General features: G+C 41.1%; 1 protein-coding gene across 1 annotated transcript; it reads left to right on the forward strand.

The window, feature by feature from the left end:
- The first annotated feature begins 4,442 nt into the window (after nt 1-4,442).
- LOC126651741 (alcohol dehydrogenase class-3) lies at nt 4,443-14,811 on the forward strand. The gene is made up of 9 exons (XM_050337957.1): nt 4,443-4,573; nt 7,521-7,622; nt 8,534-8,675; nt 9,280-9,367; nt 10,171-10,390; nt 10,930-11,190; nt 11,934-12,069; nt 12,962-13,100; nt 14,512-14,811. Exons 1-9 carry the CDS (start codon nt 4,562-4,564, stop codon nt 14,534-14,536), a joined length of 1,125 nt encoding a protein of 374 aa, XP_050193914.1. The 5' UTR covers nt 4,443-4,561; the 3' UTR covers nt 14,537-14,811.
- The last annotated feature ends 2,316 nt before the right edge of the window (nt 14,812-17,127 follow it).

Here is a 17,127-nt window from a genome sequence, read left to right on the forward strand (position 1 = left end):
TGCTGCAGCTTCAACCAAAGTCCAGCAGAGAAACCACCACTCCTGCTGCTATTCCTGCTGTGGCCACTCTCTGGTCTCACTTGCAGGACCACAGTGTGTTCTGCTACTTGAAGTTATCCCCACACAAAACCTGTCACTCCAGCACATTTCAGCCTTTCCTAATAGGAGAGATACTCCAGGCTGCTAATCATGGCCCTTTGCTGGACTTGTTCTTGTCATACTCTTCCTTAATATGACTTTTTCTGTGTCAAGAGCAATTTAGGAAAAAGCAAGGGAAGAAAACTTTCCCAAATTTCTCTTCTGCATTAGGGTAGTTTCTATGGGGATTCAAAAAAGCTCCTGAGCCAAGCAATTTAATGAACGTCTTCAAGGCCTGCCAAAGAAGAGCAGTGCCACTAAGCTGATAAACAGCCCACAGTGATAGGATTGCCCAAAACCCTAATGGAACAGGAACATCTGAAGACTGTAAGTGAATAATACACATATCCAGGTTCCTTATCACCATTGGTTTGTGTTTGTGGGTTGGGCTTTTTTCTTTCCTTTAAATCAAATTTTCACGATTGATATTCTTTGTTGCAGCAATCAAACTGTCCTTGTTTTTTTTAAGGACTGATCTCAAATTTTTGAAGATTATCACTTGAAGTTAAATCTTATTTTTGGCTGGTCTTACTATTTAACAAAATTATTTAATATTTCATAAATATGTATTAAAAATGAATGTATATTTAATAAAGTGCAGCTCACACAAATATGGAATGGTTAGCATTGAAAAGAAAGAAGGGACAGTAATTAGAACTATACTATTTGAAGCATATTATATAAAGCAGGAGATAACTTTCTTATTATTGTGTAACTCTTATACACGCATACACAGATGTGGTTTCATTTTGGAAAATGCTGTTGTACTTTTTAATATATTTCCAGGACCCACTTCCATAGAATATTACAGTACAACTATGCAAAATCTTCCCCAGAGAACAAGACTGTCACTCCAAGCCAGTCATTCTGCCAAATGGACCCTTCTTTCGGTGCTGAACATTGGACCCATAACACTACAATGCCTTTTGACCTCTTTTAGGCAACTCTTATCCCAGCCCATAGCCCTTTGAGCTTTTGGAAACCTCTTAGCACAATCAGCAGTTGCTCGGCATATCATAAATGCACAAACGAATTTTCAAAGGTTAACAAATCCCATCCTGCCAAATTATAGTAACTGCACATATCGCTTTGCCATGATATAAAAGTTACCTATAATTCTCTTAACTACTTTTTAAACATAAAACTATAACTGCAGGTAAGGAGATAACACCAAAATAAATCAATAGATGTTAATTAATTAAGCTCTAGCACTTACCTACTGAGAAAACACCGCAAGAAGTTTCTTCCAATAAACAATGTTTCCCTAACACTGCACGTGCATCTGCAGAGTCTTAATTTTATGTGAGTGACAAGTCTTGAAAAAAGTAATCAATTAGCCTAGTATTTGTGTAATAAATATAAACACATATAAATAGATCTGTGCAGGATCGGCACCCAAAAAAAAAAAAAATCCGTTTTTTGAAAAAACTTCCAAACTTAGACGATACAAAATTCGATCGCTATAAAATAACTCTGCCTTAAGTCAATTGTAACTTGCACTTTATCAATTATTTCGCCCTGTTGCTACACGAGCTCTGTCGCTATAGCAGGGCCACCTGGTGGCCGCCTGTCCCCGCTCTCTGGGCACTGTCCCAAATTATGTTTGAAAGCAAAGGCATGTATGCACACCAAAAGAAAATCCTGTCAAGTGCAAAGAGGTGACAGCATAACCCTTTCCCCATTTTTACCTTTCAAATTTTCCTTGCATTATTTTAATACTAGCATATTAGAATCAGCATATATTAGATCAGCTTTTTTGTGTTTTATTTGATTTTCAATGAAAGCAGATACCTGAGAATATTTAATCACAAAACTCCCCAAATTACTTATTTCTATATCTAAAATATTAAAAATCTTGCAGTATCCCAGCTTCATGTGTTTACTGCTAAACTTTCATGGTCACTATCACACTTATTTTGAATTCATCTAATTAATATAGGCCTTTGTTTTGAAATGTTATTTTACTCTACTATACAGAATGATAGTGGGGTTAATTAGTGACATTATTCCTAAAATTTTTCCCTTGGAACCAACCATTTCTTGAATTATCAGATAATATTTTAAATGTATATTTGTGTTTACAAAACCAGGGTAAATTAATTTAACTAATTTAATTAATTTAATTAATTAAAATATCCAAGAAAATATCAGCCAGTTTTGAGCATTTTTGGACTTAGTCTCACACTGCATCAAGGGAGGTTTAGGTTGGACTTTAGGATTAATTTCTTTACAGAAATGGTGATTAAACATTGAAACGGCTGCCCAGGGAGGTGGGGGAGTCACCAGCTCTGGAGGTGTTTAAGAAAAGACTGGAGTGGCATGTAGTGCCATAGTCTAATTGACAGGGTGGTGTTTTAGTCATAGGTTGGTCTCAATGATCTCAGAGGTCTTTTCCAACCTAATTGATTCTGTAATTCTAAATTAAAACAATTTTGATTTTTAAATGTTTCCATTTTTCAACCAGCTATATTTATACTTCAAAAAAAATAAGTTTATGCTGACTTGAAGAATGAAAAGAATTTCTACCTTTTTTTTTTTTTTATGCTACGCAAGTATGATCCTCTGGTACTTCACAGAAAAATCTAGGAAATTAAATCAGAATTCAAAAGACTGGTTTGGAGAAACAGACGACATCCTCCAAGCAAGAACATGATTGCCAGGGCTCTCTCCTACATGTGCTCTCACAGTGCTTCCAAGCCCTCCTTTTTTCTCAGTCCAAATTGGTGTTCCCAGTTAGCACCTAGCATCTGCTAAAACAACATCAAAACCAACACAATGCAAAATCCAGAGCAGCACTGGGAGCCCTCGCCTACAGAACTTCTGTACATAAACCTGAAACACACGTGACACAGCATGAATAGCTCAGTCAAGAGCACAGAATGGTAACTTGATTTAAGTGCAAGGTGCTGAGAGCAGAAAGAAAGTTGCAAAACCACTTCCTGTGTCCAGGGGCTTCCAATAGTACACAGCAACACTGGAGGCAGCATTACAAAACTGCAAAGGAAAGAAAAATGAAAACCAACCCCTTTAATTGCTGAAATTGGACAGTGAGCATTAAAGAGTCATGATTCATGTATCTGTCCCTACCAAAATCAGTGCCTGCAATTTCCAGAACATCAAAGATACTAACAAAAGCAGAGCATCTGCAGAGTTTAGCTAAACATAAAATGCTGGGAGACTTTTTGGAAGCACTGACAAACCAGGTGTGGCCAAGGGCACAAAATTCACAGGAGAGGTTGGCAGAACTGTATTTAACCAAGGAAACGGACAAGGCCTGCTATGATTTCAACAACAAGGATTTGGTGGTAGGCCATGAACACAAACTGAAGAAGCCACTGGAAGCCTCAAGGCAATGGGACAGATAGCCTGATCACACATCCTTTCATTCCTTCTCAATATCTTTCACCATATGCAAAACCTATATAATACTCTTATTGCCCAAATTACATTCCAGCTCAGTGTCAGCTTTCCTGAGCCTACACATTTAGATTGTAATTTCAGTTATGATATTAAACTTTATGTTATTTTTATGTTATTTAATAAATGCTATAGTTATGTTTAAATTAAAGTTTAATTTTTCCCAAGCTGGGGCTATTGTCTAACTGTGGTATTTTGCTAAGCTTTGTTAGTGTGCCACTGGGAAATAAAAATTCCATTTCTTACTGAGGGGGACTTGGTTATACTCTTCAATTCCTCAACCAACCAGTACCTCTTGTGTAAAATCCCAACAGCCCATGGCAGAATCATTCCCCTGATCTTACACACCCATGTCTGCAGACCTCACAAGAAGCCTTTCCTACCCTGCTGGGACGAAGAAGGTTCTTCAGAAAATTAAACAACAGTGTGAGCAGTTTAACAATCCCGTGTTGTAGAAATAGCCCTTTGCTTCAAAGGCTGCCATATGCAATGTCAAGAGGCCCAGCCAAATCTTCCATCTCACTGCAGATCCCTTAGCCCGGCCTGGAAAGGGGCTGTCTTCACCCAGTTTGGAAACACACTGCTGCCCAGTAAAGCCTCCAGCACTGCAGTTCAGCCAGCCCGGAACAGATTTAGGTGCAAAAGACCTGCAATGGAGACACGGGCAGCTCCCACCTGTGTCCAGGTGAGATCCACAGGAGGTGCCAAGCATCTCCAGAGTGGGACTGCCCCGCAGAGGCAAGGCAGGCACATGCACGCACGGCTGAGTTCCTCGGGGAATGCCGCAGGGGGGGCACATGACCTCCCGTTACTCGGGAAGAATCTGGGCAACCTGGAAAGGATGACGAAAGGAAAAGGGGACAGGGAAAGGAAAGAAGCGAACTGAGGGAGGGAAGGAGGGGCCACTTCCTTCGACCGCTCCGGGGAGAGAGGCGGGAGAGAGGGAGGCGGGAGAGAGGGAGGCGGGCCCCCCTTCCCCTTCCGCCGGCAGCCCGATCCGTGCGCGATGGCGAGCGGGGTAAGGAGTCTGGTGGGGCTCTATGGTGGGAATGTCGCCCGGGGTGCCGCGGGGGCTGCCGCGCAGGGCAGGATGAGGCGGGCGAGCCGAGCCCTGCCCTGCCCTCCGTGCCGGTGCCCGGCCGTGCCGGGGGGCTGCCCTCGGCCGGGGCTGCGGGCCCTGCCCGCCCTGCCCGCCCCGGCGCTGCCGCCAGCGGGAGCCGGGACACGGGTGTGTGTGTGGGGGGTGTCCCGGTGTCTCCGCGCTGCCGCCCCTCGCAGGCTCGTTTTGTGGATGTGAGGGCCGCGGAGACGGAAGGACGAGCAGAAGACCTTGAGCTTGGCGTGGTTTCCTGTGGGCTTTGGGCAGGTTGCGGCCGGGCTGGCTCGAAGGAGACGGTGGGGGTGGTGCTTACTCACAGGGCCATTGCCCGGCAGGTTCGCTCTGCGAGCAGCGCGGTGGTCCAGACCGACTGCTGACACCGCGCCTAATTCCTGCAGCGGGTCGGTGCCCTGGGCCCGAGCGGGACGGGTGGCCTCGCCTGGCCGGGCGCTCCAGGCTGGCGGTGGTTTCGGAGCAGACAGGGCAGCTCGGTTTCACCTCGAGCGAGAGAGCTGATCGTGTGTGTGTAGCTGCAAAGCAGCCCAGCAGCTGTGCTCCTGGACTAGCGCGTCAGTAGAGAAGATGAAGAACCGGTGAAAGTTGGTAGATTGTTTGTTTTCTTTTTTTTTTTTTTTTCCCCAGTTGTTGGCTTCAAGCTTTTCAGCAAAGCAAAAGCAGAGGGCTTTGAATAAGGGGAGGGCAGGAGATGGGGCTTTCCTGATATCCACTCTGAATAGTCCAGGTGGCCTTTGTGGCTGTGTGAACTGACTGCAGTTTCAAGAGCCAGCTTCTTTAACAGTTTCTGAATCAGAATTTACTGTTTCAAAATGTGCTTCCAGATGTGTACTCTTGGTTTTAGGAAGATCAGAATTTATCTTCCTGTAAGGAGACTTTTTTTCCCTCCCCTCTTTAATTTCGTGTTTGACTAAGCTTATGGAAATAGTGATTTTAGAAATGCTCCTGTGCAAGAGCAAGTGATGAGTTAATGAGGGGAGGATGAGGGATGGATTGAAAACCAGTAAATGATTTACCGAATGATGGCTCCTCTTGCACTTTGTGCTTTGAATTTAGATTTTCTGGCAAAATCTTTGGTAGATTTAGAGATTATGACCTATTGCTCGCCCTGTGATTCCACAGTTGGTTACTTTGGCACAATTGTGCATTTTTGTAGTATTTACCCTGGTAATAAAAAGCAGGACAAGGAGATTTCATGTTTCTAGGTCAGGGGTGTTTGTGTCTAATCTAGATCCTGCTAGCTGTAGAAATGGGTACCTGTTTTCTGTTACAAAGTTTTTAGGGCCTGCAGTATTTATTTTACCAGGTTTAAGCCTAGGGTAAACATCTGCAGTTCTGCTGTTACAGGTACAGTGACGATTTTAACTGGTTGTGGCAAAGTCTGATATTGTTGTACAACAAAAATACTACAGAAGGTAAAAGCCTAGCCATTATTTTCTCCTGATCACAGGTAGCTGAATCAGGCCTGCCTAGTGCAACAGGTGGTCTCGGCACTGTTAGTTCTTCCAGACAGTGAAATTTCAAAAAGGCTGGGTGACTGTATGTCTGGTCTTGGGAATTTGCATTAATCCCCTTTCAGTGATTCCATGGGAATGCCACAGCTATCCTGAACACGCAAAATGTCATTTTCTTCTGTTTATAGAGTATGTTATGAAATGCTTCCTATTTCCAATAGCAATAGCCTAGACCTTGTTTAACTGGAAGAAAATCAGTGCAAGTCCCTGGTGTAACTGAATTATTCCAAAATACGTGCAGACTGTTCTGGAGTAGATTGCATTCCAAAGCAGTCTAGTCTGTGACAGCATTCCTCATCAGGTTTTATGTAGGTAAGGTCTTGAATTTGATTTCACAACTCATCTATGTGTCATTTAAGAAGCTATTCAGTACCATATTTGCTGAAAGATGTTCCTGTCAGAAAGCAACATTCAGATTATTTGATGCACTTTCATCCTGAAGGACAGACCCGTAGTCATCTTCGTAAAACTGACCTCTGAGGGGACTCCAGATGCTTATCCTTTTAGCACCTGAAGCTGTAATGCCTGCTGATTTTCTCAGTCAATTGTGCATATGTACCTGTCCACAGGGTGTACAAATCCAGAAGTTCTGCTCTTTCATCCAGGCTCTGCACCGTTTGGCTTCAGAAGCTTCCTGAGATGTCTGGTATGGTTGCAGAGCAGGATTTGTCACAGCAGGTGCCAAGAGCAGTGAATGAAGACTTGCTAACAGTGAATCCATGCAGAGTTGTCAGTGCACAGTAACCCACTGACAGTAGCCTTATAGCAAATTTTCTCTGGTCCCTATGGATCACTGCAGGACTCTGCTGCATGCATGCACATCTCCTTGCCAAAATCCTACTTGGAAACCATAAGAAATTCACTCTTGATGTGGGTTTTGGAGCATTATGTGACCTCCAGTTTCCTTTATGAACTTTCTTAACTTGGAACACTTTGTGCTTAAGGAACATACATGAAATGAATGCCAGTCTCTTACTTTAAATCAACATTTTAATTGTGCATTATTACATTTATTATGCATAATCTTTGCATTCCTCTTGCTCACTTCACTGCAGTATTTGAGTGTCTCCTAAGCACTCCTGGACTTATTATATTTTTTGTTCAGTAAGAGAATGACATCCAAATTTCAGATCTTGGTTTGCTCGTTATTATTTAGCTTCCTGAAAGCAAATGTGGGACAATTAAACCTTTGTGTTGAAATTACGAATTTCAGATCTGGGACTCTTTCCAAAAGCCAGTAGTGTTTCTCTCATTTTCTCACTTGGCTGAACAAGAATTATTTTAAATGAACCATACAACAGATGTCCTATTTTTTTATTGTTGTTTTTGTCCTTTAGGTTATTAAATGCAAGGCTGCTGTTGCCTGGGAGGCAGGTAAACCTCTCTCTATTGAGGAGGTGGAGGTTGCTCCACCAAAAGCTCATGAAGTTCGTATCAAGGTAATTATAATCATTTGTTAGCTATATGTATTAGCTGTTTTGGGAGACTAAGTATTAAAACTGAACAATTTGTTTGCCAACAGAAGAAATGTTGGATAGCATTAATTCATTAGTATCTCAGCTGGCCATACAAATAAGAAAATTATAGTATTTAGATCTTCTGTTTTTGAAAAATACTTTTAATTTCTGCTGGTCTCACTTCACAGTCTGGTCTAAAGATAATGGCTAATCTTGGGGATCCAGTTGTTACAGACCAAGCTCCCACAAACATCTGAACTGGGAACACCTTTGATCTTGTTTGAAGGGCAGCAGCTTGTGAGTTGTTGCAGCTGTGTTGTTGCAGCTGGATTTTACTTCAGTCAGGCCATAAGTTACGGCTGCTGAGCTGTGAGTGCTCTCTTGGATTCCCTGTACCCAAGTCTATGATTCCATCAGGATTTTCCAGTAGCCTCTATCTGCCAAAAAGTATACATTAAGGTGAAACTTATTTCTGTGGAAACAGTCTCAGCATGGTGCTTAAGACCATGGATTAATGCAGTACTGAGAGTTCTGTGTGGTCTCCCTGGTAATTTTACCTTTGAGAGACTAACTTAATTCAAACCTGAGGTGCTAACCTACTTTGAGATGACTAGGAGTACTGAGTTAAGAAACCACTTGTCATCTTTTACCCCCTTCAGTGTCAGAATTTAATTGATGAAAATTATAAAAATGTACTCTCGTGTCTTTACTTCTTGAAAATAAGAAAAAGTGCCTTGCCAAGAGTTGAAAGTATGTTTGCCATATTACCAATGCTGCCAGAACTGGTAAATTTGACTTGGCTGTTATTCTGAATTTCTGACCAAGTAGAATTACTTAGATGTGTGCTACTGTTCTGTTCTTCGAGGTGTCTCAGATTATAAATTTCTTCACAGATAGTTGCCACTGCTGTCTGTCACACTGATGCCTATACTCTGAGTGGTGCTGATCCTGAAGGATGTTTCCCTGTGATCTTGGGACATGAAGGAGCAGGAATTGTAGAGAGTGTTGGAGAAGGAGTAACAAAAGTAAAGAAGGGTAAGAAAATATCTTACAAGTCTTCTGCCTTTCTTAGAAGTGATACTTTATTTCAAGGCCAGCTGTCAAATTGGGCCACTGAAATGCTGTATGGCAGGAGTTAATATAATGTTTTATTCTACAGTGTATGCCTGTGTGGATTCCTTTGTCTCTGAGATACAACACTAATCTATTCAATGTGCTCTTGGTTTAATGCTTGAAAGAGCCCAGAATACCGATTTCTTGCTCAAAATCATATCAATATGTAGTCAGAAGGTTGGGATTTTTTTTTTTTTCCAAATGATAGTTCTTACCTGTTGGTTTAATTAAAGGGCTTAAAGTGTTTAATCATGTTTTTCGCTGTTGATCTGGGGTTGTTTTATCATAACATTTCTATTTGTTCTGGAATGATGAATTTCTGATAGGCTGTCTGCTCAGACATGATTGAAGTGGTTTATCTAACAGTCTATAAATGATACTATTGTGTACTGTAAACAGTTTTTTATACACAAAGGTTTTAAGTGAACAGAAGCTCACATAAAACACAACGACCATCAAATAACTTCATTTTTTTTCAGAATGCCTTACTTGACTCAATAACTAGTCACATGATATTTTTTCTTAGGGGACACTGTTATCCCTCTATATATCCCGCAGTGTGGAGAGTGCAAGTTCTGTAAAAATCCTAAAACCAACCTGTGCCAGAAGATAAGGTCTGTATGGCTTTTTTTATTTTTTTGACACACAATGCACTCTTTGTTCAATGTATACCTGTTTTTGTTATCGAAAGTAATCGACAGTTTTCTTCGAAGAATAAATCTGTTGATGCATCATTTAATGACTTGGAAAGTAGAAGTTTTAGGAGTCAGTTATGTACTATTTTCAATTCTTCCTTAATTTTTTTTCCCTTTTCTTTCCCTTAAATAAATCTGTTTCTCTGTTTTCATTGTATATAAAAGTGCAAACCTCTAGCTTTTGTCCACAGTTTTGAAAACATAACTGCTGTTACTCCATATTTAATCCATACTTAAGGGAAGCTCTTCAGGGAATTTAGCTCTTGGTAGTGAACACCAAAGCTTTCAAGTAGTACAAAATTATACAGACAACACTTTTTTCTTTAACAGTTGCTTCCCAGATAAATTTCCAGCTCCTATTCTGAAGAAAACGTCTCACAAACCCAAACAAAGGCACTAGTGACATCACTGACAAGTGCTACTCAAGGGGAGGGTCCTGAAGTAGGGGAAGATGGTGGTGTGGTACTGTAGCACAGGCAGTTACCACTGGTAGCTAACAAGGCCAGCATGTTGATAAACTCCATTTCTTCCACTGCTTCCATGGAGGAAATGCCAACATGAAGTTTTAGGAGTTTAATTTCTGTGAACTCCTAGGTTTATGGAAATGGTTAAAATATACGGGTGCAAGTATGGTGCTGCCTCTCTGCTGCTTAGTGGATACTGTCTGGTAAGAGTATTTACTGCTTCAAAATCTGACTACACTTTCCTGTCTTTGCCTTAAGAATTACTCAAGGGAAAGGAGTCATGCCTGATGGTACCAGCAGATTCACCTGCAAAGGAAAGCAGATTTACCATTTCATGGGGACCAGCACCTTCTCGGAGTACACTGTGGTGGCTGATATCTCAGTAGCCAAGATCGATGCTGCAGCACCTCTGGATAAAGTCTGCCTGCTGGGTTGTGGCATCTCCACCGGCTATGGCGCTGCTGTTAACACTGCTAAGGTAAAGGCTGTTGTTACATAGCTTAGGAACTAGATCAGGACTGTAAATATCAGGTACCGTATCTGTGTTTCTTCTTCCTCTTCAACTGATGAAGTTTAGCTAAGAATTTGTAACTTCTCTGAAGAGGCCAGATCAGGTTAGAAGAACCTTGATGCCCTTTAGAGGAAATACAGGTAGAGAATTTTGCATCCCTTCTGACACCATTTCTGTATAAATTACTTTTCCAATTCACTTTTCTCTTGCTGCAAGTCATTCTGCTAGTTTGAAGCTCAGGGTGAGACAGAGCTGGTAGGTGAGTGTACATGAGTCTAGGGCAGCTTATGGGAGCCAGGTCTTTGGGGAAAAAGAAAAGCTTAGTACCTGAAGAGCTTTTTGGATGTAATTTCTATACAGTTTTCCTTATCTAAGGGGTAAAGTCTCATAGCCATATATATTTGCTTCCATTTTTTCCTTTACTACACACTTGTTAAGCCACATTTCCCACTCATGTGGAAGGATGGATTTTTTTTCTGCTGCTTACAACTCTATTCTTATTCTAGGTGGAGCCTGGCTCTACGTGTGCTGTCTTTGGTTTAGGAGGAGTCGGGCTGGCAGTTATTATGGGCTGTAAAATAGCAGGAGCGTCCCGGATCATTGGCATCGACATTAACAAGGACAAGTATGCCAAAGCCAAGGAGTTTGGAGCTACTGAGTGCATCAGCCCCCAGGACTCCAAGAAGCCCATACAGGAGGTGCTGGTTGAGATGACTGACGGTGGTGTGGACTATTCGTTCGAGTGCATCGGCAATGTTGGAGTCATGGTGAGTGCTGCCTGGCAGGAGTGCCGAGAGGGAGGGACTAGGCAGCTGCCAGTGGGCTGCTCAGCTAAATAGCAAAATGAGCCGCTTTCTTGTTACAGAAAACATGCCACACTCATTAATTTTTTTTTAAACAGTAATGATAACTGCTGTGACTAAAAAGGACAACTTACGTTCAATCCTGATTATGTAATGAAAGCAGCTGCTACTTCTTGGGTTGAAAATGGCACTTATAACTTAGAAACGTTTTTTCCTTAATGGGACTTCTTTGAAATCCTGAGGTTTTTGCATGTTGACAGTTGAAAAATTAATGAAACTCACATAAAATGTATTGTACAATGAACAGTAAGATGTCAGGGACCACTCAGTATTTCCCCAGTGCCTCAAGGATTTAATTTCACCTTTGGGAATGTAGAAGTATTACTGAATGTAAGGCTGTGTTTTCAGGAATTACAGCAGCATTCCTAACTGTCAGTAGCGTGGTCTGTAATTATAGTTTATCCCAACTCTCAGTGGGAGTTCTGAGTGACTTCTTTGAAAGCCAGATGGGATATAAAAAGTGCAAAGTGAACCTTTAACAGTATAAGGAATCTGAACCAATGGAAAATTTACTGTAATTTTCAGTGTATTTATTGTTCCTTAAATACTGATGTGATTAATTAACTGGCGGAAGGGAAGTGCAACCTGTCAAGGCAGCATTGACATTAGCAATAAATGCTCTGCTTTGTCCTGTCTCCTCTGTGAAGAGGGCTGCCTTGGAAGCCTGCCACAAAGGCTGGGGAGTCAGCGTGATTGTTGGAGTAGCTGCTGCTGGCCAGGAGATCGCCACACGGCCATTCCAGCTGGTAACTGGGCGGACGTGGAAAGGGACTGCGTTTGGAGGTAACACTCTTTTGGTGTGGGGATAAAATAAAGCTCCTATGGGTTAGAGCTGGGAAGAACACACCACCTCATTTTTGCTTGTGCAAGAAATGTACTACTGACTGGCTATTCATGAATGATGTATTGGCTTTTAAAATAAAGACTTGTAAAATCTGTTACTCCTACAGACAGGGCACAAATCAACACATTGGTATGATATCTCACATATCCTGAAGGGAGAATATATATCTATGTGCTATTCAGTATTAAAGGAGTGGTATACAGAGACTGCTTTATCACCAAGTGAAAGTTTGGTTCAGTTTGGTCCAGTGAAAGGATCTGGTCTTTGGGGAGATGGCAACTTGCATCAGGATGTTTGTGTTGCTTAACCACTAAGCAAACTGTGGGGATGACATGAGACTGTGCTATAAAGACCTTTAAAATAAAAACCAGCAAGTGCTTGATACACATTTTCTGCTGTCAACCACACTGAGATTTTTACAGCTGCTGCTAACTTGGGGGATTGAATAATTCCTGAAGTTCATGAAAGTATTCAAACTTGGAATTATTACACTGCTCTTTGTTCAAGTAATACAAAATTGAAATGGGTGATAAAGATACACATGGGGGCTGATAGAGATGCCAAGTGTATGCTTTCCTAGATGAGGGCTGCTGTTATGTTGAGTGCTGAAATAGCTGGTGAAAGATCTGTGCAGTTGGGTATGTTTGGCCAAGGTGTGCTTTTGCCAGACCTCTTGCATTCCTGGGGCAGGACGGACCGACATGTCACTCATCTCGGTTCCTTTCTGTATTGATTACCCAAGTGCCCATGTAGGGGTTGTATTTTTAATTTTCTGAAAGGTGGAAAATGGGTGGAAAGGGGAAAAACCAAGGCATGCTTTCTTTCTTTCAGGCTGGAAGAGCGTGGACAGCGTGCCAAAACTGGTGACTGACTACATGTCCAAAAAGATCAAGGTTGATGAGTTTGTGACACACACCCTGCCTTTTGACAAAATTAATGAGGCTTTTGAGCTGATGCATTCAGGAAAGAGGTAATGTTCCTAATACTGAAAGGTGTAGAAGACATTTCTTGATGAGACACTGTCAAAATACAGGTTCCCTCTCCACTGTCGTGTTTTAAACAATGAGGCTAAAGGGTGACATACACCATGCACATTCATTTTGAGATAAGGACACTTTCTCTGAGTTTCCAGGCATGTGCCAAACACAGGCAGAGAGTAGAAAGCAAGCAACAGTGTATAAGGGAAATACACACCTGTGTAAAGCTGATAAAGAGGACAAGTCAGTGTCGCTGCTTCCATAATGGCTAAAAGATTCTTCCTCATGAAAAGAAATGTCAAGAGAATAAAGGAGAATTCACGTTAATACATTTTTACTAGTCACTAAGCTATTAGTCTATTTTAATTAAGTAGCAGATTTCAGTATAGTTTTCAAATTATTTAGGGTAGGTTACCAACAGAGTCATTGGAATGATCTTTTAATATGCTACATTGTAATTATTTTTTTTCCAACCGGGGTAGAAGGTTCATATGATGGGTTTGTGCTTCTTCACACACAGCAGTTCCTGCCTTTATTGAGATAAATGGCAAACTGGATTGTTCATACTGCAGACCTGGGCCATAGCTGTATAAACCTTCCTAGTGAGGTACAGCTCTATTACATATTGGAGTGACCCTACTGCTGGTTAAAAAACCTGCTGGATGTGTGATGAGCCTTGCTGCACTTACAGCAGCATACGGTGCAAGTTCTGATCAACTGCAAAAGCAGTGCAAAGTAGGGTGTTCTGATCAGGGGATATGTTTGCACTAATGCAGGCAACTGTGTTTATCCGTATTTAGGTTCATCTGCAGATGGATAAGTACTTATGAGCATTATCTCCAGAAACCAACATGGTCTTTGTACTTGATCTCAGTCTGTATCTATGTATTGAGTATGACTTTCTCAAAAGTAGTAACTTTATCTGGTTTTTTACCTGTTTAGCTTTATCCCACAATTCTTATTTTTGGTAGATCAGTTATCATAACTGCATTTGTTGAAATCTGAAACACTGCATTTACGCACATTTCATCCAGCAGTTACTCCCCTTTCCTGGTTACAAACTTCTGTATCATTTCAGTGCTTTATTCTTACATGAGCATGTCTTAGGAAATTAATAATGAAAGATATTTAACATTTTCCAAGGAGCCAAGAGAGAATGATTGTAAATATTACTGTCCCTGATCAATCTTCTTGGCTAGCTACTGAAAACTGACTCGTAGTTTGAAAAAGCATCCATTTTGATAACAAGCATTACAAACCCATTTTTAACTGGATTTTTCACAAATATAGGCATAAGCATAACTTCTTTCTTACAAAAGGCAGAAGTTAAAATGAAAGGGAGGGGATAGATAGGAAGAAAACGGACTTACTGGTAACTTTTTTCTTTTTCTTTTCCATTTTAAGCATTCGAACTGTCTTAAAACTTTAGAGCCAAATGTGGATCTAGTTGGCCAGCACCGTGGTAACTGCCTTTTTGTAATGGAATTTTTGATAGAGAAGAGAATCAAGCAAATGAAAACTCACTGGGACTAAGAAGACTACGTATTTTAGGGTGAGCATTCTGAGTATTAAATAACAAAAAACTGTTAACCACTGAATAGCATTACAGAATCAGTCCTGGTTGTGGAGCTTCTATTTCTGTACTCCTTCAAATTCAATAGTGGCTAACTCAATCTACTTAATAAAAGCTTATTTCTAAACACAGTGCGGGAATTACTGAGCTTTGACTATGATTGTCGTGTCTCACTTGTTCTCCCCTAGTGATTTTACAGTTTGTTGTGTACATGACAGAGGAAGAGTGTTCTTCAGAGTCAGTAGCAAATGATGTGGGATTCACTGCACAAGGCAATTTGCTGAGCACAGCCGGGGTGAGAAGCAGCATTGTTTTGCTGCAGCCGTGCTAGAAGTGGCCAGAACTCCAGCAGTTCTCAAGCTTCTGAGACTGTTCTAGGACTACAGTGGATTGCAGCATCCAGCTCAATCTTGAAGCCAACCGTAGAGCAGAGTGGGGTTGGATGTGTGATTTCAGTGTCCAGGGGTACCCATGTTCTCTTGGGAGGTCCATATTTTGCCTTATTTCCCATTTGTCTCACTGGCAGGCCTCTTGTGAAAGACCATAGCATAAACTACTCTAGTCACTTGCTCTAGCAGTGTCCTCCAAGACTGCAGGAGGGCAGTTTTGCCATTTCCTTAAAGTTACTGGGAAATGAAGCAAACACTGCAAAAACAAACAGCATGGAATTGTTACCTCCAGTCAGAAACAGGATCCATTCCACTGAAGCAGAAAATACTACTATTAGAGCAAGAGTCTGCTCTTAAGGGGTGCAGGGGAACAATAGTATAGAGCATTGCGTGATGATGGCTTCAAGGTTTTGTGGGGTTTTTTTGTTTGTTGCAGTGTAGGAGTTAAGTCTTAATTTTGGAGTGCAAGTTTTCTTAATCTAGTTGAAGTGATCTGACTGGATAAATTTCTTTGTATTGAAATCTGGAAGCAGTGCCTCACAGCCAGAAAAACACAAGAGGAAGAGCAAAAGACAGATTGCAAGACCAGCCAGTTACAGAAAAGTTAGATACATAAAAACTGAGTGTTTTTCAGTGAACCAAGGACACTGATTAAGAGAGAAGTTTCATGTTTTAAAGAAGTCTGGTCAAAACAACTTCTACATAGAATGCTGAATGCAAACCATAATCTTATTAGAAGAAACTCCCTCTCACCACTAACAACTACCTTACCCCAAGACACTGCTATACAAGGACAATTACATCTTTTTCCATCTGTCATTAAAAAGATATCCCTAGAGCATTCTGAGAATAGTTGAGGTAGCTGCACTTCTAACTTCATTGCAGACAGTAAAGAGCAAATGTGAATGTCATAAGAATTCAATTTTGAGCATCAGGAAGAAATAAAAAGTGGGTTTGTACCAGGAAAGTGAGCCCTCCAACACAGCAGTGAACTGTTTCTCAGTACCCTGTAGCTCCAGAAAGGCTGGCTGAACATCCGAAAGTTCAGTAGAAAACTTGCTGTTAAGCTGTTCCTGCAAGAGTACTCCATAAATACAAGATGTGATCAATACAATATTAGCCCAGCATCCTGACAAACTACTCCCCAGCTGGATCTAACAGATTTAAAATACTTATAGTGGAACAGTTGTTCCTCTCTGCTGCACAGACTAGATCAAGACCACACAACCATGTCTGCACTGCATTAATGCTTTAGAGAATCTGCATCTGAGAGTGTTTGTGGGAAGCTGGTCACGGTAAGTGAACAACAAAGACGTGCAGTGATGCCAGAGCACTTGGGTCAAGGACATGCAGCTTCTTCCCAGTTTGAAGAACTGATGTCCTGGCCATGGTGTAGCAGAGCTTCCAGACTACTCTGTCCTGCAAAGCACTCAATTGAATGGAGTGTGTTTGAAATAGTTTTTTTGAAGTTGTTGAGCGAACAAAAGGACTCAAACACAAGAGCTCATATGGCATGTTTGATGGTCAAGGTACTGCACTGAACTGCACCATCGAGACAACAAATAAGAACTTCAGCTGACAAAAATTTTCCACCAAATGACTGTACATGAAACGTGCATGTACTCTGCTGGCTGTCACGTAAAATATGCAGTTTTCCCCCTCTCCTCATGCCGTTACTTTTATTCAATACTGTCAAATCTTCTGTCTTTAAATATTCATGTCAAATTGCAGAAAGAGCATGAAGAATTTCCACAGTCTCTTACATGGGAAAATACTTTAAGATATTGAACTAATTGCAGGATTATGTTTTTGGCAAAACTCTATAAATAATTTCTAAAAATAGTATTAGAAACCCGATTTAAGTTGGGTTTTGTATTTGTTTAAGTGGATAGCAACTATGTAAGAGTCAAAAATATTTAATTTCCCCAGTCCAGTCAGCACAAGTCTAATATGTCATGTTCAAGCAAAAATACAACTAGATAGGTGAAAAATAGCTTTTCACAATAGTTTTATTTATTTTGTTCTCAAGGCTGATGTGCCCTCTCATGTTGAAAGAAC

This window comes from Myiozetetes cayanensis, unplaced genomic scaffold (genome assembly GCF_022539395.1).
Source record: "Myiozetetes cayanensis isolate MyiCay16 unplaced genomic scaffold, myiCay2020 scf7, whole genome shotgun sequence".
NCBI classification, from domain to species: Eukaryota; Metazoa; Chordata; class Aves; order Passeriformes; family Tyrannidae; genus Myiozetetes; species Myiozetetes cayanensis.